This window comes from Zeus faber (genome assembly GCF_960531495.2).
Source record: "Zeus faber genome assembly, chromosome: 18".
NCBI classification, from domain to species: domain Eukaryota; kingdom Metazoa; phylum Chordata; class Actinopteri; order Zeiformes; family Zeidae; genus Zeus; species Zeus faber.
Window position 1 is genome coordinate 21061161 of NC_137210.1, and position 18985 is coordinate 21080145.

The 18985-nt window shown below is 45.7% G+C and overlaps 1 protein-coding gene across 1 annotated transcript; it reads left to right on the plus strand.

The window, feature by feature from the left end:
- Positions 1–1570: 1570 nt before the first annotated feature.
- On the plus strand, positions 1571–18944 carry LOC307244290 (glycerol kinase-like). Its single transcript, XM_080019429.1, has 20 exons — positions 1571–1735; positions 5135–5208; positions 6362–6468; positions 6801–6878; positions 8358–8437; positions 9303–9440; positions 10407–10516; positions 11134–11200; positions 12049–12084; positions 12614–12681; positions 13126–13168; positions 13283–13363; positions 13912–13990; positions 14417–14513; positions 15417–15501; positions 16156–16276; positions 16733–16876; positions 17195–17281; positions 17537–17611; positions 17895–18944. Exons 1-20 carry the CDS (start codon positions 1682–1684, stop codon positions 17906–17908), a joined length of 1638 nt encoding a protein of 545 aa, XP_079875555.1. The 5' UTR covers positions 1571–1681; the 3' UTR covers positions 17909–18944.
- The last annotated feature ends 41 nt before the right edge of the window (positions 18945–18985 follow it).

The following is an 18985-nucleotide window of genomic DNA, read 5'->3' on the forward strand; positions in this document are numbered from 1 at the left end:
ACATGGTGGCTGGTTCGAGCTGGTTTTCACAAATGACGGCATGGAATCTCAGCCCAATGCCGTCAACTAGCCTCCCCGGCCTCCCAGCCACCCTAGCCTCCTCAGTCTCCCCGGCCTCCCAGCCACCCTAGCCTCCTCAGTCTCCCCGGCCTCCCAGCCATCCTAGCCTCCTCAGTCTCCCTGGCCTCCCAGCGACCCTAGCCTCCCCAGCCGTCCCATCCTCCTCAGTCTCCCTGGCCTCCCAGCCACCCTAGCCTCCTCAGTCTCCCCGGCCTCCCAGCGACCCTAGCCTCCCCAGCCTCCCAGCCACCCTAGCCTCCTCAGTCTCCCTGGCCTCCCAGCGACCCTAGCCTCCCCAGCCTCCCTAGTCTCCTCAGCCACCCTGGCTTCCCCAGCCTCCCACCGACCTTAGACTCCTCAGTCTCCCCGGCCTCCCAGCGACCCTAGCCTCCCCGGCCTCCCCAGCCCTAGCCCCCCGGGCCTCCCCAGCCACCCTAGCCTCCCCGGCCTCCTCAGCCACCCAGCCACCCTAGCCTCCCCAGCCACCCTAGCCTCCCCTGCCTCCCCAGTCACCCTGCTCCTCCCCGGCCTCCCAGCGACCCTAGCCTCCCCGGCCTCCCCAGCCCTAGCCCCCCGGGCCTCCCCAGCCACCCTAGCCTCCCCGGCCTCCTCAGCCACCCAGCCACCCTAGCCTCCCCAGCCACCCTAGCCTCCCCTGCCTCCCCAGCCACCCTGCTCCTCCCCGGCCTCCCCAGCCACCCAGCCACCCTGCCACCCTAGCCTCCCCAGCCTCCCAGGCCTCCCAGCGACCCTCACCTCCCCAGCCTCCCAGCCACCCTAGCCATCCCAGCTGTCCCAGCCCTCCCCAGCCTCGTCAGCCCTCCCCAGCCTCGTCAGCCCTCCCCAGCCTCGTCAGCCCTCCCCAGCCCAATCACCCGTCTGGACCGCGACCCTCCCTGTGCCCGGGACGCTTCACGGTCGTGTGCCACCCTAGCCTCCCCTGCCTCCCCAGCCACCCTGCTCCTCCCCGGCCTCCCAGCGACCCTAGCCTCCCCGGCCTCCCCAGCCCTAGCCCCCCGGGCCTCCCCAGCCACCCTAGCCTCCCCGGCCTCCTCAGCCACCCAGCCATCCTAGCCTCCCCAGCCACCCTAGCCTCCCCTGCCTCCCCAGCCACCCTGCTCCTCCCCGGCCTCCCCAGCCACCCAGCCACCCTGCCACCCTAGCCTCCCCAGCCTCCCAGGCCTCCCAGGCCTCCCAGCGACCCTCACCTCCCCAGCCTCCCAGCCACCCTAGCCATCCCAGCTGTCCCAGCCCTCCCCAGCCTCGTCAGCCCTCCCCAGCCTCGTCAGCCCTCCCCAGCCCAATCACCCGTCTGGGACGCGACCCTCCCTGTGCCCGGGACGCTTCACGGTCGTCTGGAAGAAATTCTGGAAACCGGATCCGCCCGCGTCCAGCGTTCCTCGCGTTTGGGCGTGGCCTCGGATATGATTGGACGGGACTAGACCGCCGCCCTCTGACGGGCAGCCAACCAGGGGGGAGCTTCCACACAGCGCGTCCGCCGCTCCACACTCGCTCGCCGGTCGTGCCGTCCCGGACACCGAACCACCGTGGCCAAAGCACCGTGACCCAGTGACCACCGCGCCGCGTTTCGGGGCGGCTTTGACGGCGAGAAACGGCTGCCATGGACCCGCTCGTCGCTGCGATCGACCAGGGCACCAGCTCGACGCGGTTCCTGGTGAGTGGGATCCGAGCTTCCCGCGTGAAGGTGGTGATCTGTCAGGTTGTCCAAGTGGAAAAACAGACCAAACCCCGCGTTCGACGCTTTATCAAGCTGCCTTTACGTCAACTAGCGTCGCCCGGGCTACACCGGGCGCGTTGGCGCGACGAGACGGTTGCGGAGCGGAGCGGAGCGCGGCTGTCCCACCCGCTCCGCCGGCTCCGCGGTGGAGCGTCCCGGAGGCGGCGGTGTTGTCGTGGGGAGAGGAGGAGCACTGGAAACAGCAGCGATTGAAACGTGTTTTTGTTTTTGTTTTTTAACCAAAAGTTTGACGATAAGTTTCACGTCTGAAATGCCGCCAATGCAACGAAAAATACTTGCTTAAAATGTTGTGATGTTGCGATTACTTGCTTAAAATGTTGACCTTGTTTAGACTGTCAGTGACATTTGGGACGTTTGGGGATTCGGAGCACCGGCGTGGCACCGTACCAGGCATGTCACACTGACCAAGTTCAACAATTACCGTTGTAGCTCACGTTTCAATGATATTAAAGTTATTTATGGCAATATTGACCTTGTTGAGACTGACAGTCTCAACAAGATTTTAAGCAAGATTGGTTTTATTATGTCCCTGCAGACACTAAGTGAAACAGGGTTTTGAGGTTATCCAGTTAAAAGGTGTAAAACATGTTGTTTTGTTGTTTTTTTTAATTGCCGTCTGCCATAAATAACTTAATTTTCATTGAAAATTGAGCTACAACTATAATTGTTGAACTTGGTCAATGTGACATGTCTGGTTACGGTGTCACGCCGTTGCTCGGAATTTCCAGCGTCCCAAATGTCGCACTGGACCGAAAACCCCGCCCCCGCCCCCAACCGCTCCGCCGAAGCCCCGTGCGTCGGGCTCCGGGGAGCCGAGGTCCCCCAACCACCGGGCCGCCGTGAGAAGGCGGACGGTATATTTTTTTTTGGGGGGGGGGGGTTATGCATCACGATGCAACTTGGTTTACTGATTGCGTCCTTCATTTTCGCTGGTGTCTTCATTCGCCGTCTCGAATGACTGCTCCACGGCATTTCCACAACTCTGCTCCGTGAAGCGCGGCGACGGACGTTCGGTCTGCGTCACCTTGGTCGTCTGGGAGACACGGAGGCTTTGTCAGGAGGTTTTGAGTCACACCGATTACACCCTGTTATTGGCCAAAAAGATCGAAATCCCAATAATTTCTTTGCGTCTGTAAAGTGGTGTTTTTTTTTTTTTAAGGTGACTTGAACCAACGCTGTACTTTTTGTTTATCGTGACACTGGTCAGACTTACAGTGTGCGAACAAGCTCTGTAATTGAATGTCTTCCACCAAAAACGTGTTTTACCTCACAGGGGTTTACATCCGGCCGGAGGCGCAGGAAACACCGGCAAAAGGGCAACAGTGACAACTTGGAGTAATGGTTATACATTAACTTAGACGGCTGTTTTGGAGACCAATTGCAAGAGACGAGGTATAACCAAGCACAAACCATGTTTCCAAGACTGGAAGCCGAAGGTTAGGACTCTGTAATTGATGCATTTTCATGTGAAGGTAGACGCTTGGCAAGAAGAGGCCTTTTTGGCTTCACCGTTACCTCTACATTATCCCAGAATTCACCTTTTGTACATTTGGAATCAGTTGAGCATAACGACTTGACCGGTTGTGCTGGTCTCTCTCACGCAGCGGCGTGAACTATCTAGGGCAACTTGTTTTACCGTCCAGCAGAAAATGAAATCACTCAGTATTTTCATTATTTAATTTAACTGATGTCACCTGGATGCAGTGCACGCTGTGGTGTATGTCACCATGATCTATTATCTCACAAATGCAAAAAAAAAAGCACGGGTTGACTCCCAATGATCAAAAAATGTCAGTGTTTAAAAAAAAAAAAAAAAAAAAAAAAAAAAGCAGTCATTTTAAAGTAAAATATTACCCCTTGAAAGGTCAGAAAATAAAGTTTCTATATTCTGTGCGTGGTGGAATACTTTCAGCATAAAAAGAACCGGCTCGTTATTGCGTTGTTGTGTTTGAAGCCAGTGATATCTAGAAGAATTTGGGGGAATAAGATATTTTTTCCTTTTCGATTATTTTGAGGGTAAGTAGAGGAAGTAGATACGCACTTACACACCTGTTGATTTCTCCCCTCTTTGAATGGGGGGGGGGGGGTGCATATGCACACGTTTACCCTGAGTCTTTGATGAGGTCACCACAGATCGACCCTGTGACTGTCACACGCTCCGCTCTTGACTTTCCTTGTCTCTGTCTCTGGCTTAAGTTTTGCAATGGTGTCATCAGCAAACCGTCAGACGAGCGACTAAGGGTGTAGCAATGCGTTGATTTGATTTATTTATCGAAACGGCAAACATTTTAAACGATCTGGCATTCAGTGCAGTCCATAGCCCACAGAGCACAATCAAATTGGATAGATTCTATTATAGCCGTTTGGGTAATCCAGTGGGGAACATCATTATACAAATGAACATCTGAAAAATGTAGCACAGAAAATCCTTTCCTTCTCAACCTGTTTAAAAAAAAAAAACAAAACATGTAATTCACCATAAGTTACATATTATTGCAAGCCCTTTCTCAAGTGATACAGTATGAGATACAGTATGATGGAACATAAATGTTTGAACAGAGTTATTTTTGACTGTAGGAAACTGTATTGAATCGCACTATGATGCATTGTGGCTTTTTTAAACTTTTTTTTTGCAATATTGAATGCTGTCTCAAGTTTCACATCGATATTTTGTATTGCTGTCAACGGTGGTTTTGACTGGGGAGCAGGTGGACGGGCCACTATCCGGGTTAAGTCTCTGAGCTGATTAGGGGAAACTCGGACGCCAGCGCGACATTGGGCCCTAAGCTCATTACGCAGACGGGTCCCCAGGCCACTCCCCACCCCCGTCATAAAGATGGAACCAATCGTTACTGGAGCACATTCACTCCAATTCATCCTTCCCAGAAGTCACTCTCTCTTCCCCTTTGGGGCAGAGGAGTTTCCCCACTTCCTGTTGAGTTTAATCGCAGTCATTTTCTCCTAAATCGGGTCTATAAAGGAATTCTGTGCACAAATAGTTAGACTTGATACGTAAACTTTTCTGCCAACCAAACTATGTATGCTTTTTTATAATAATAATAATAATAATAATAATAGTAGTAGTAGTAGTAGTAGTAGTAGTAGTGATGACGTCTGCAATGATAACCCTCACAATAGAAGAGATGAGATACAATTTAAAGAGGAAAGGCAAAGGCAACAGGCCGTGAGCAGTGAAGGAAAAACAGAAATACATTGTAAGAAAAATCTGAAAGCAAGGCAACCGGGATGCTGAATGTGTGAAGGTTATAGGATATAAATCGAAACTGTTCTCTGATCGCCATCTCCTTTCCGCAGGTGTTCAATGCCAAAACGGCGGAGCTGGTCAGTTGCCATCAAGTTGAGATCAACCAGAGCTTCCCCAAAGAAGGGTGAGTTGTCCTGACGTTGTAGAACGCCTCTTGAAACAAGCTCATGAAGTGCTTTGCAGGGGGTCAGTCAAGGTTCGAAAATAATGGAAGAACCGTATTCCCTCATATACAAACCGGCAGTCAAATAAAAACCGGGCCACTAATAAATGCTGGGGGCGTGGTCGACACAATCAAATAAAAGCCTGCCTCAAATACAGACCGGGAGAAAAATTGATGGGAGCTGTGGCGCACCACATGGGAACAGCTCCATCAGAGCGATCTTTTCTCCAACCAAAGCATATAGAAGAGTGTGTTTTTTTTATTGTAGATGTTTTTCATTTACTCCGTTTCCTCCTTTTTTTTTTTTTTCTCACCGTGCATGTGTTTGCATGGCATGGCACCCAGATGGAAGTTTGATTTGAAATTCATACTAAAATATGATAAAATATACCTAATAACACAGAGGGAATTCGATATAAAAGCCTGCCACTAATATAAGCCTGCTTCCAATATAGGCCTGGTACCCTCTGCAGTTGTACAAAATAAGAGCCCCGGTCACTATTTGAGGCAATACAAACACAGAGGAAAATAAACACAGAAATAGAACAGTTTCCTCAACACCACCGCACTGCTGAGTAAAGATGAGTTCAAAAGCTGCTCCTTCGCCACGGTCAGGGATGGCTTACCTCGGTTAGAATTTAACTGTGTTGAAGGTGAGAAGATCAGATGAGTCCAAGGTCCATGACTTGTTTATTATATGCCGCGACAGAAATGGCAGTGCCGTTAGTTTCGGTATGTTCAGATGTGACCTTGCTCTCGATTCATTATCTGCTTTAAGATAAAAAAAAACTTTTATTTTGTCTGGCTATTCTAGGCTGTGTTGGGCTGACTAAACACAGGTGGATGAGTTGTAGATGAACGTAATAGCTGAATTGACCGAGGTGTTTAATTTAAAATGGCACTAAAATATACTAAGAAGGAGTTGAACAGTTTAGGGCTGTATCACTTGACTATTTATCTGCAGAGAGCTTGTTACCAGCTCACGTGGAATTTGTTTAGTTTTAACATGAATTGTCTTTATTCAGCTGGACAATCTTGTGTGTGTGTGTGTGTGTGTGTGTGTGTGTGTGTGTGTGTGTGTGTGTGTGTGTGTGTGTGTGTGTGTGTGATTCAGATGGGTGGAAGAGGACCCCAAGGAGATAATGCAATCAGTCTACGACTGCATAGAGAGGACGTGTGAAAAACTCGGGCAGCTCAAAGTTGACATCTCCAACATAAAAGGTGTGTACCAAAAGACCGGAATGTATCGGTTGCCGAGATTGCTCTAAACCTAATCTGCGCGCTTTGGGGCAGGTTAATTAAATATTACCAATCCCCAACCCCTAACCCTGTCAGAAAAACAGGCTTCCCTGCCATGTTTGGCTATCTTAGTTTACTGAATAAAAAAGTTTTTTTTAAATTTTTTATTAAAGTTTAGATTCTGTGAATCAGAAGTTCATGTGAGCGGTGTTTTCATACTCACCCTGAGGAAAAAAACACTGAAGGACAGATCTGTTGACGTTTATTTACCTTGTTGTTGTTGTTGTTGTTGTCGTCGACGTCCGCTTCCTCAGCCGTGGGCGTGACCAATCAGAGAGAGACAACCCTGGTGTGGGACAAGGAGACGGGAGAGCCCCTCTACAACGCCATCGGTGGGTCCGCTTGAAATGAGTTCAATATCTCTCTCGAAACTTTCTTTCCTTCTCATTTTCAGTGATTTGTGTGACAAACATATTTGCTTTGAACCATTGAGTGTTTTGACTTGGATTGTTGGGAGTTGAGGCAGCCTTTTCATTAGGGGTAGGGTACCAGTGCCCGACATCAATCTCAAACCAGGCTAAAATGAGACCTGAGAGCCCCATACAATTTTAAAAAAGTGGGACGTTTTCTGCGTGTGTGTGTATGTATTTATTTATTTATTTATGTGTTTATTTATTTACGTGTTTATTTATTTATGTGTTTATTTATTTAATGTATGTGTATATTTATTTTATTTATTTGTACTATATTTAAATTATTAACTTCTCGTAATCCCCATTCCAAAGAAGAAGAAGAATCCCCATCCCATAGCATTCAGAATGAATGGCTTGGTACACGGTATCTGCTCATACTTGGAGTTCAGGAAACGGGGGAAGACGCGACCCCTGGTCATAGTCATTTGCGCCATAATGTGACGTTTGTATTTATCGAACAGAGATCCTTGTTTAAAACGAATTTGCCCCCCACCGCGCTCCGTCTGTGAGTTTGAGGAACGTCCTGTAACTCTTCTCAGGAAAACCCTGAGGTCGTTTCCCCCGTCTGGAACAACTGCTGCGCTGCAAACCACTGTGCTGTCAATTATATAAGGGTTAATGAGAACATCGGGACGTCATGGACACTAGTAGCTGCAGCACATGACTCCCTGTGTCATATTCCTGCTGCACCACAACTACGCACATGCACACAAATGACAATTGACGTGTTAATGGCTCCTTGTGTATACATGAACCCATATTCATTAGCGCACAATAGGGTAATCGAGAACGTTTGTCATTTTTCAACCCAGGCATTATTGAAATGTTTCCGTCATTTTATAACTGTTCACAGCAACAACCTCGCTGAACACTTTACTGCTGAGAACCGTCGCGCTCTGCTGCGGCTTCTCACTGCGTTTAAATGCAGTCCAATTGGGAAAGCGTCTCAGCCTTTAACCAGATGTTGAATCTCCTTTCTGAGAACGGGAAGCTCACAACATTGTCTTTAAGTCCTTATATGTTATGCATTCATCTGTTTTTTAAATTTTCCATCCTTTATGGTATTTCACCACAGCATACTTGCATGCTGTGGTGAGTTTACCATATGGTTGTGGGCTTCTGTGGAATTTAAAGGGTTTCTGTAAAAACAAATCCAAGGACGCCTCGCCTTCCTTCTCAATTCTCTCCAGCACTTAGTTGTAACTGTCGGTAACTGTCTCTCTGTTGAACTCGCACTGCTGGTATTTGCTCTGTGCTCAGCCGTGTTGAGACAGTCACCTTCAACCATCAGCAGACCTCTCATTAAACACAGCAGGTTATTCTGTCACACTGATGTTTTTATTTGTGTGTCTGTGTGTCTGTGTGTGTCTGTGTGTGTCTGTGTCTGTGTGTTCGTAGTTTGGTTGGACCTGCGCACACAGTCGACTGTGGAGCGGCTCATCAGCAAAGCCCCAGAGAAGAACAAGAACCACCTCAAGGTTGGACAGAGATGGAGGGATTGATAGATAATCAAGGGCAGCTCCCTGTGCCTGTAGTGTGCTGCTTTTTTGCAAATTAGAAAACTCAAGTTTTCCCATTTATGGAAACCCTATTTCACAGACTGCTATGGGTCTACTATGGGATTCATGTCAATTCTATTAATTTGAAGTTATTTTAAAGTACGCAAGCACACACCTTTTTGAAGAAAATCATTCATGGGATTCCACTGCTCAAATTTGTTGAAGGGGAAATAAATGAGTTTATTCTAACGATAGGATTACTATTTGTCCACTGACCAGTGTCGATCGTTGTAAAAACATTTATTGACGTTTCCATGCCCTTCATCATTAAAGATGAATTACTTTTTTTTTTTCTTCTAAAAATCATAAAGGAATGCAAAATAACTGTTCAGTCACTTTCTGGCAATGGTCTGGGTGTATATTGATATTCCCTTCAATCAAAAGCCTTTAAATCTCCATTTGTCTGATTGATATACAAACATCTCTCTCTTGTAAAAGAAAATCCTGAGCTCAGTGACTCTTGACTTTACCTGAATGAATAAAGGGGAATAATAATAATAATAATAATAATAATAATAATAATACGAATAATAATAATTCTTATAATTTGGTGGGATATATTTGTTTGTTAAAATGGAGGTTGAATTGCTGCAGGACGGCAGGTTGTTTGAGTTGAGTTTGAACAACATCAGTGTTGTGTAATACTGGTACAGACCAAATTTTCCTTTATTCGTTTAAGCTCTAAAACGAATCCATCCGTCAAGCAGCCCCCCTTTCCTCTCCATCGATCACCACCGACCCGCAGGTGGCCTGGTGGTAACAGGGTTTGGTGACTTTCCCGCAGCACAAGACGGGCCTCCCCATCAGCACCTACTTCAGCGCCGTCAAGCTCCGCTGGATGCTGGACAACGTGGACGAGGTGCGTCAGGCCGTGCTGAGCGGCCGCGCCCTGTTTGGAACCGTGGACTCCTGGATCATCTGGGTACTAAAGTGTGTGTGTGTGCGTGTGTGTGTGTGTGTGTGTTGTATATACACCGATCAGCCACAACATTAAAACCACTGCAACTGAAGTGAACATTGATCATCTCGTTCCAATGGTGCCTGTCAAGAGGTGGGATATATGAGGCAGCAAGTGAACAATCAGTTCTTCAAGTTGATGTGTTTGAAGCAGGAAAAATGGTCAAGCATAAGGATCTGAGCCACTTTGGCAAGGACCAAATTGTGTTGGCTAGACGACTGGATCAGAGCATCTCCAAAACGGCAAATTTTGTGGGGTGTTCCCAATATGCAGTGGTTGGGGTGCGGTCCACGGAGAGGGGGTGATTGGGGCGCATTCTGTGCATTCATCACATACTCAATCGCAATCGCAATATTGGTCACACACACACACACACACACACACACACACACACACACACAGTTGCATTTTGATTTACTACCAAACCACAGCAAACTGAGATGTATAGGCTTATTAATATGTAAAGCACATTTCATACACACGGACAAATCATGATTCAAGAGGTTTATTTGTCACATACATATACATACTTTCATACATGTATGCAGTGAAATGTCAATGTGAAATGCCATGGTGCTTCACACAAGACATGATACACATTGTATAAGAGAAAAGAAGAAGAAAAGCATAGAAATAAAAAAAGCTTGGTTGTCGTCAGTTGAAAAGAGATAATCACAGAGATAAAGTATAATTACAACAGGCCTGTCCGGGTCGCTCATTTCAGATGGTCAGGCATCCGAACACCCTAAAAGAATTAAAAGCTGTTGAGTATTGGTTTCATTGCAAAGCATGATGGGAATTTTAATCATGCTTTCTGTGAATTTAGGGCATGTTTCCGATTTAAGGCCCACCGGAGCACTGGAAAGCCTATTTGACCTGATCCTCTGTGTTCCGTGTCTCTTCGTCTCTTCTTTCACCTCGTCTCCTCAGTGTCTGACGGGCGGCAGGAACGGAGGCATCCACTGCACGGACGTCTCCAACGCCAGCCGCACCATGCTCTTCAACATCCACACCATGGACTGGGACCCGGAGCTCTGCAGGTAGCCCAGATGATCAGTTCTACATCTTGGTCATTATTTGGATAGACGGATGGATAGATACTTTATTTATCCGCGGAAGGAAATTGTGGTGTCGCAGCAGCTCACATAAAAAAATAAGAATAGAAAAAAATAAATATACAATAAACCTGTGAATCAACAATGAAAGTAAAGCTAACAATAAACCAGATAAATAAAAATAAAGAAAGTAAAAAATAATAAAATAAAGTTTGGCAAAAAGAAAACAACTATTGATAAACAAACAATCGATATTAACCAAAAAATGTACAAAAAACTGTAAAATAATTCTTAAATAATAAAAATAAACCTGGTTATATAGAATAATTTACAAACATTTACACACATTTAATTAATGTGTATTAATATATTGTGTGTGTGTGTGTGTGTGTGTGTGTGTGTGGTCCATGACTTGTATCTCACACACACTGAGGTTTAATCACATCTTTACCCTATTTTAACCGTTTGGTTGACAACATAATCATTTGCATATCTACAGTAATTAATCTTTTTTTTTTTTTTTTACATATAATGTGTGTGTGTCCTCGTCTATGCTCTCTGAATACGCTACAACACCAACACTGATTTTCCTCTGACCGTAGATACTTTGACGTCCCGATGGAAATCCTCCCTAAAGTGAGGAGCTCCTCTGAAATCTACGGCTGCATGGTGAGTTATTTATTAATTTTTTCTTGATATCAAAACCCGATAAACCCACAAACACATTCTAATTATGCCGTTCCGTAGAATGAGACCATATCTTTAATGACAGGCTACAACCGTAATAAAAACCCTCATTGAGATTACACTGAAAAGTCTGGATCTGGATCCAGGAAGATGTTTTTTGTGGAATGATTTCCAGCTCAGTCCAAATCGTGAGCGGTTGGGTTGTAAATACAGCGATAATATCTGGTGTTTGTTTGCACACGTCTGTCTTGTCTGGCTTGACCTCACTGGGATGCACTGAGTCACAGTGATGCTGCGACGTGCACCTTGACTTTCCGTCCATCGGACAGAAAGACTCCCTTTTCTTCCCTTTCCCCTTTTTTAATTTGTCATTCTCGTGTCCCCCAAAACATGTCCAAAGGCCGTTTGGTAGACGGGTCGGTCCTCTTCCTAAACATTGGGACGTGCTCTTTAACCAGGGGCCGCTTGAGCAATGATCTGTTGTCACAGTAATAATAATGATAATAATAATTATAATAATAACCTTTATCTGTATGGCACCTTTCATACACAACATGTAACTCAAAGTCCTTGACATTTAAAGGAGGTCGTCAGATATTGACGATAAAAGCAAAGCAGGCAAACAAGATGCAGTTACAAAGTACAATAATAAAATAATTAAGAATGAAATACATTTTAAACATAAGAGAATAACAAGAAGCGTTCCTCAGCGAATTCTTTTCTTTTCTTCAATGGATTCTTGGGAGAATACGATCATGACGCCCAAAAATGCACAAAATAAACATCTCCTGCTCTTTGTCATCATTTTTATTTATTTTTTTCTTTGCCAGAAATCCAGCTCGCTGGCAGGAATCCCGATCTCTGGGGTAAGGAGCTTCCCTCTTGCACAACGCTCTCAGCGTCGCCGTCCGAACCCGTGTTTACCAAACTACAGACTGAGGCTGGTTTTACGCTGCAGTGCACATGGTTTATTTCAGATATTCACACGCCCTGTGACCATGACATCCTATAGTTCAGTCGGGTCATTCTCATGAAATTCCATTTTTCTTTGACAAGAAAAGCCCAGAAAAAAAAAAAAGGCTAAAATAATGTCATAGTTAAAAATGACTAAGTGGGCCCTGTAGTAGGCATTGTGGACCTTAATATTTAAATGAGTTATTTTCCTGTTTCCCAGTATTTATTTGCCAATTGGGGTTTTGAATAAATGAACAGAAGCTGTGATTATTGCATTTTGACATGTTTGTTCTGGAATTCCCCTGTGATTTATGGCGACGCTAAATTCTCCCGGTGTTCAGCTCAGAGTGGTGGTGAATCTGTGCAGATGTTTTTTCATTTTATTAGTTTAACGTAAATGCGGTGGGTGACTTAACGGGAGCTTTTCTCTTTTGGCACCAGTGTCTCGGGGACCAGTCGGCAGCTCTGGTCGGTCAGATGTGCTTTGAGGACGGCCAGGCCAAAAACACGTGAGAGCTTTATTTATTTATTTATTTATTTATTTATTTATTTATTTTTAAGTCCCTCAATCAGACAAGTGGGTCTGATTGTCTGAAAAGTTAATCTGATTTATTTCAAAGGTTTCAACTGGCACCCACACACTGTTGTAATGGCTACTACACCAGCGTTACATTACATAACTGCCATGCCAAGCTTACAACTAAAATGGAACCTGTCTGTACATTCGAAAATAACTTAAGTCCAAGATGTTTCTACTTGTTCATGCAAGTAATGGACACCTACCTGTTTGCAATCCATATTAGAGTGTCATAAATGATGAGTTATAACTATAGATTTTGCAAACCGTCCTCAAAAAGCGATTTTCAGGAATTAAATTGTAATTCCGAGATGAGACGTTGTGTTCAGTGTCTTTATTGTAGATGGTCAATTTGAATAAATTCGGTGTTGTTCAGGTACGGGACTGGCTGCTTCCTGCTCAGAAACACAGGACTGAAGGTAGGAATTCCTGACAAAAAAAAAAAAAGCGTGCGTGCGTGCGTGCGTGCGTGTATATTTATTGTAGTTCTGGTTGGTGTGAATGAGATGTGACGTTTCTCCTCGTTCCTCCAGCCCGTCATGTCCACTCATGGCCTCCTGACCACCGTTGCCTACAAAATGGGGAAAGACCGTCCTCCCTGTTATGCGCTAGAGGTGTGGACACGTTCGCTGGTTGTTGGTTTTTGTCGAAGTGAATGTGATATTTGGGCATTTGGCTTTACGCATTGCATGGCCCTGTGGTAATGAGAAGGACTTGTGTGTTTGTCATTCCATTTATGCACATTTATGATCTCGCCTGTTGCAGTGTTCTCAAACAAGGTCGTAATCCGAGGTTGCCATACTAGCTCACACTCCTGCACCTCAACCATAGGGAGGGAACACATTACAGTACATTACATAAAAGCTTTTTTTCTTTTTCAAAGAAAGGAGTTGAGTATGTAAAGGAATTGCCAACATATGAACAATGGCACATCCGCTAAAAACAAATGCATTTGCCCACAAGTGTGCGCTTGCTTTTCCATTTTACAATGAGACAAAACAAAAAAAAAAAACAGACTAATACTAATACTAAACAGACATATACATACAAACATAGCTTCAAGTGACATAGAAGAAAATATAAAAAAGTGGTTGCCAGTGGTTATTGTCATCAAATCAGGTTGGGTCAAATCAGTCAGTTGAGTGAGCGTCTCGTCTCCCAGGGCTCGGTGGCCATAGCGGGGGCGGTGGTGCGCTGGCTGAAAGACAACATGGGGATCGTGCAGTCGACCTCCGAGATCGGTACGTACGGGCTGTTTGCTGTCGTCGTGTTTTCTGCTCCGCCTCATCCAGCTGCCAAACTGCAGCTCACGCATCATGCATCACGGAGCACGGTTGTGTACTGTGTCTATATAGTCTTCAGAAATCTCAAAGTGGTTGAGACCAAAATGGCAAGACACAAAATCACTTGAATAAAATAGAATTGCTGGATTGATTTAACAATTAGTTTCCTAAATCTATTTTTTAATTAATCAACAAATTAATTAAATAATGAATTAATCAGTTAATTTTTTTATCTATTTATTTATCTATTTATTTATTAGCAAATAAATTTATTAATTTGTTTTTTGGGATGAAAATCTTCCAATGAAATGATGGCTGTCTCCCATAATAACCAACTCTATAATTATTTTCTGCTGCTTTTCCCTCGTCCTCTCCTCCGTCCAGAGAAACTTGCGACGGCGGCGGGAACGTCGCACGGCTGCTACTTCGTACCGGCGTTCTCCGGGCTCTACGCCCCCTACTGGGAGCCCAGCGCCAGAGGGTGAGCTGCAGGAACTCAGACTCAAATCTATAACGGAATCCCGGTAGACGGGGAGAGGCAGGTTTTAGATCGAGGGCCACGGGGTTTAAAAAGGAGGCAGAGCCCCCTCTCCGCGGAGACAATGAAGCCCGTTGTGTGGTGCCGAGTTGTCTTTGTGTTTTGTTAATAATGTCTCCATACCGGATGTCCCGCATAAACCCGACCAGCCATAGATAAAGCGTTCCAAAAAAAAAAAAAAAGGACGGAATAGCAACTGACCTGAGACTCCTTCCCCCAGCAAGGAATTTCCTTGGTATTTGACATCCATTCAGCTTTAAACCACTCTCTTGTGGAGTTATCCCGGCTGTGTGACTTGGAGTGAAGTGCTCAATACCTTGAAAACTCTCACCCATCCCATGTCCGCCGTGTGAAATCCTAACACCACTTTCATTTCAAACAAAACGTATTCATACTGTTCACCACGCAGTCCTTTGAAATACTGAACCCAACGTTAAATTTAGAACTGGTGGGAAGAAAGGATGTTGTGCCGGAGCGTTATGTCATCAGTGAACTAATCGGATCATTTGCTCGGACTGCTCGGTCACTCAGTGTCATTCCAACTTCCGCCGAACCCGGTTTGAGTTTTTTTTCCACTCATTCCACCGCTGTTCCGTAAAATTGAATCTGAAACGAATCCATTGAACCCTTCCCACGCGGTGTCTACAGACTCCTCCAGCGGACGGTGGATCGAAAAGCTTCGGGTTTTCAGCGGGATCTGGGTCCACGGCGTTTTAACCGAACGTGCTGCCGCGTCGCAGCCAGACTTGCCCCTGCGTTCAGCTGGCAACACCCCCCCCCCCCCCCCCCCCCCCCGGAGGCTGAATCCTCCGCTGGTCACAAACCTTGTTTGCCTCTGTGTTCCAGGATCATCTGTGGGCTGACACAGTTCACAAACAGGAACCATCTGGCCTTTGCCGCTCTGGAGGCCGTCTGCTTTCAAACCAGAGAGGTGAGGGGGCCGGGGGGGCTTTCCACAACCGGTCGACACAGTCCTCTCGAACTTTCTTCATTGAACACAATCTGATCAGTCAGAGTCAGGGCTGAGCCATCGTTTCTGTTTTCATATCGTCCGGACGTGGCTGCTTGAGATGGCTGGGGGGGCGGGTAATGTCACACCACGCCGGGGGGGGGGGGGGGGGGATGCCAGCAGTGCTTCCCGCGCGTAGACTTAACTTGGTCGGGCTGCCCAGGTATATTAACAGCCGCCAAAGTATATATGGCGACCCATTTTATCTTTTTTTTTTAAATGTATATATATTTTTTTTTTCCGTCCGAGAGAATGACGCCGTCCGCAATCGACTAACTAGTGGACTCGTCCCCTGTTAGAAGGCGCGGTCGCGGCTGTCTGGTTCAGGTGGACGAGAACGATCTCCAAGTCTGTGTCGGGTTTCGAGAGACGGCAGGAAGCGATGCTGCGTTCACAAGCGCGATAAACTGAACCTTAAAAAAAAAAAATAAAGATAGAAGGAAAAATGGACCTCAAAGTTAACAACAAACATAACAATAAACCAGAAAAATAAACCTAAAGATAAACCATGAAAAAAATAAAAAAAGAAGCCGCCTCCAAGTAACTGCCTTAAAGCTGAGCGTCTCTCTGCCCCAGATCCTGGACGCCATGAACCAGGACAGCGGCGTCCCCATGCTGCAGCTGCAGGTGGACGGGGGGATGACGTCCAACCGGCTGCTGATGCAACTGCAGGCCGACATCCTCTGCGTGCCCGTGGGTAAGAGCGGCCGTTTTTGTCCCTTGGCTATTTTGCTCTGGAACATTGGCAGAGTTGATCTCCAAAAGAAGTGCATAGAAACCAGAAGAGAAAAACACAGTGACAACGGCAAAGCACCTAGGGTTCAAAGGTCTGTGTTTCTGTCTGTCGGGGTTTAAAATATAAATGTAAAAAAAAAAAAAAAGATTGTAATTTGAGACAATTTGTGATTCTTGTCATTTACTGGGCTCCACCAGCAGGAATAGTTCCATAAGGGTTCCTTAACTAACAAGGTTTTACCGAACACATTGAATGTATCAACCAACATTTCTGTGACACACTTCCTAACATACTAAGTGTATACTTTACTATACTACATCCTCCCTCTACATTATCTTCCATAATGTAAAGGATCATGTACTATCTCTTTTTTTTTTTTTTTTTTCCCCACCCCAAATCGTTTGCTTTCTTGTCCAGTGCGGCCCATCATGTCTGAGACCACGGCGCTGGGGGCGGCCATGGCGGCCGGGGCGGCCGAGGGCGTGGAGGTGTGGAGCCTGAGTCCCGGTCAGCTGCCGGTGGTCGTGAGGGAGAAATACGAGCCCAAGATAAACTCTGACGGTAAGACCAAGACACCGAAATTCTATTCCAGTCTGGGGATTAGATTCATTTTATTTTCATCTTTTTTGCCTGGGACAAATATTCCTCTTTGTTTTCCTTTTGTAAGTATGTTGATGAGAGCTGGAGGTTATACTAGATTAGCAAGCCCAGCAGCTTTCAATGCAAAATAAGGGAAAATAACCCATCTACAATTATTATTTACCGATACTTACTAATCCTAAAAAATACTTCGGAGAACATCTAGAAGCAGAGTGAGATACCCGGAAGTATTTTCTCAGTGTTTTAGGTACATTTGCGCCTCTTCTGTGATGAACACAGAGAGCGAGTTCCGCTTTGCGCGCTGGAAGAAGGCCGTGCAGAAAGCCATGAACTGGGAGACGACGGAGCCCTGCTGCAACGTCAACGGTACGCAAAGTTTAATATAAACACGTTATCAGTTCACCTTAGAAGCACACGCAAAAAACATACTTCTACCAGGCATAGGCTCATCCATCTGTAATTTAGTGGTTAATATTGTCTGGTCATCTCATAATGATCTGGTTAAGATTGAGAAGCTCAGACTGATTTATTTTTAAATTATTTTTTCACATCCACACGCTACAATCTTATGGGTCTGTGAAATGCTTTCTTCTACTTCCTCCTCTCCTTCTCGGGCGTCAGGGTTAGGGAAGAAGGTGAACGGCACCCCCTGGGGGGTCCCGCCGGCCCCTCCCCCCTCCAGAGTAGACCCCCGAGGTCCGACTTGACCGTCTGCCGCATGCTTGTTTTTCAAATGACAAAACATTACTATACTACCTCCTCTTACTCACTGGATGGCATGACCCCGCTGATCAGGCATGACTATTAACTATTAACTTAAGTGTGAGACTGAGTTTGTTGTTCCTCCTTCTTCTATCTCAAGACCATTTTGAGCGATGGGCTCCAAGCTGCTTCATAGCTAATGCATTAGCTTAAGAATCCTTTCTTTTTTCTTATACTCTCGTCCTTCGCCCCCCCCCCCTCCTGTCGCACCTCACAGATCACCAGCATTAGATGAACTTGCACACCGGGGTGTCCATGGACAATCGCGGGCAGAGGAAGGGGCCATCGACCGCCACTCGACGTGGAACAAAATAAGTTTACTTCACAACATGCACTAGCGGGTACATTAATGGGTATATTTTCGTGGACAAGACCAACACTGTGCCATCACCTTCAAGTGCCGCCAACTCCGCCTCCCGATTCTTGACTTGACCGTGAACTGTCCGGCTCCTGACTGTTGATCCTATGACCCTTCAAAGTGTTTCCAACCATCAAATATCTATCCATGCAGTTATTATAGCATCTTAGGTGAATTTTCTTTCGATGAGTATTGTATATTGTTTTTCAGCTCGTCAAAACCAGACCCAACCTCAACATTACGCATGTTTTGGTATTTTTGGAGCCTCTTGTGCGTAATCACCGGGCGCCGTGACATTTCACTGCATATATGTATGAGATGAATAATCTATTGAATCTTGAATCATTGATCTCTAAACTCTATCGCAGTGGGTAAAACATTAATTTCCCTGCTCGGTACACGGTTGAGCGTCCGCAAAATTAAACCGATGGATCTCTTCACCTCGTGCTCTGCCAGCACTTGTGCACTTTATAACTTATCTTGTGTGGGCGAGCATGAGGTGCAGGCCCATCTGCATCTGACAATGATTCAGAAAGCCTTTTTTTTTTTTTTATATAATATATATAGGTAATACTAGACGATTGCTAAGGGAATGAATACTACCCCCAGTATTGAGTTTGTTTGTGGGATGTTGAACTGAAATTTAATTTGATTACAATTTTATTCCTAAAGGGATCAAGTCAGGTGGACTCTGCTTTTCTAAATCAAGAGGTTAAAAATGTAATTGTTTTTATGGTGTGCTGCAAGTCTCCAATGTTGTGAATGAATGTACAGTTTGGATAACGGAAATTTTGTAATGATACAATCACCTTTTTAAAGCAGTCATGAATACCCTCTGTACCTTCACATTGTATTGTAGAGTAATTGGTGTGTACTCCAACATTAAATGTGCAGTTCCTCTGAAGCAAACCCTTTGAGACAAAAAGTTATTAAATTGCACTGTGGAGCAA

Coding starts and splice junctions, on each gene's coding strand:
- LOC307244290 (XM_080019429.1), top strand. CDS start 1,682: ATGGACCCGCTCGTCGCTGCGATCGACCAGGGCACCAGCTCGACGCGG. Junction 1,736..5,134: donor CCAGCTCGACGCGGTTCCTG/GTGAGTGGGATC, acceptor TCCTTTCCGCAG/GTGTTCAATGCCAAAACGGC. Junction 5,209..6,361: donor CAGAGCTTCCCCAAAGAAGG/GTGAGTTGTCCT, acceptor TGTGTGATTCAG/ATGGGTGGAAGAGGACCCCA.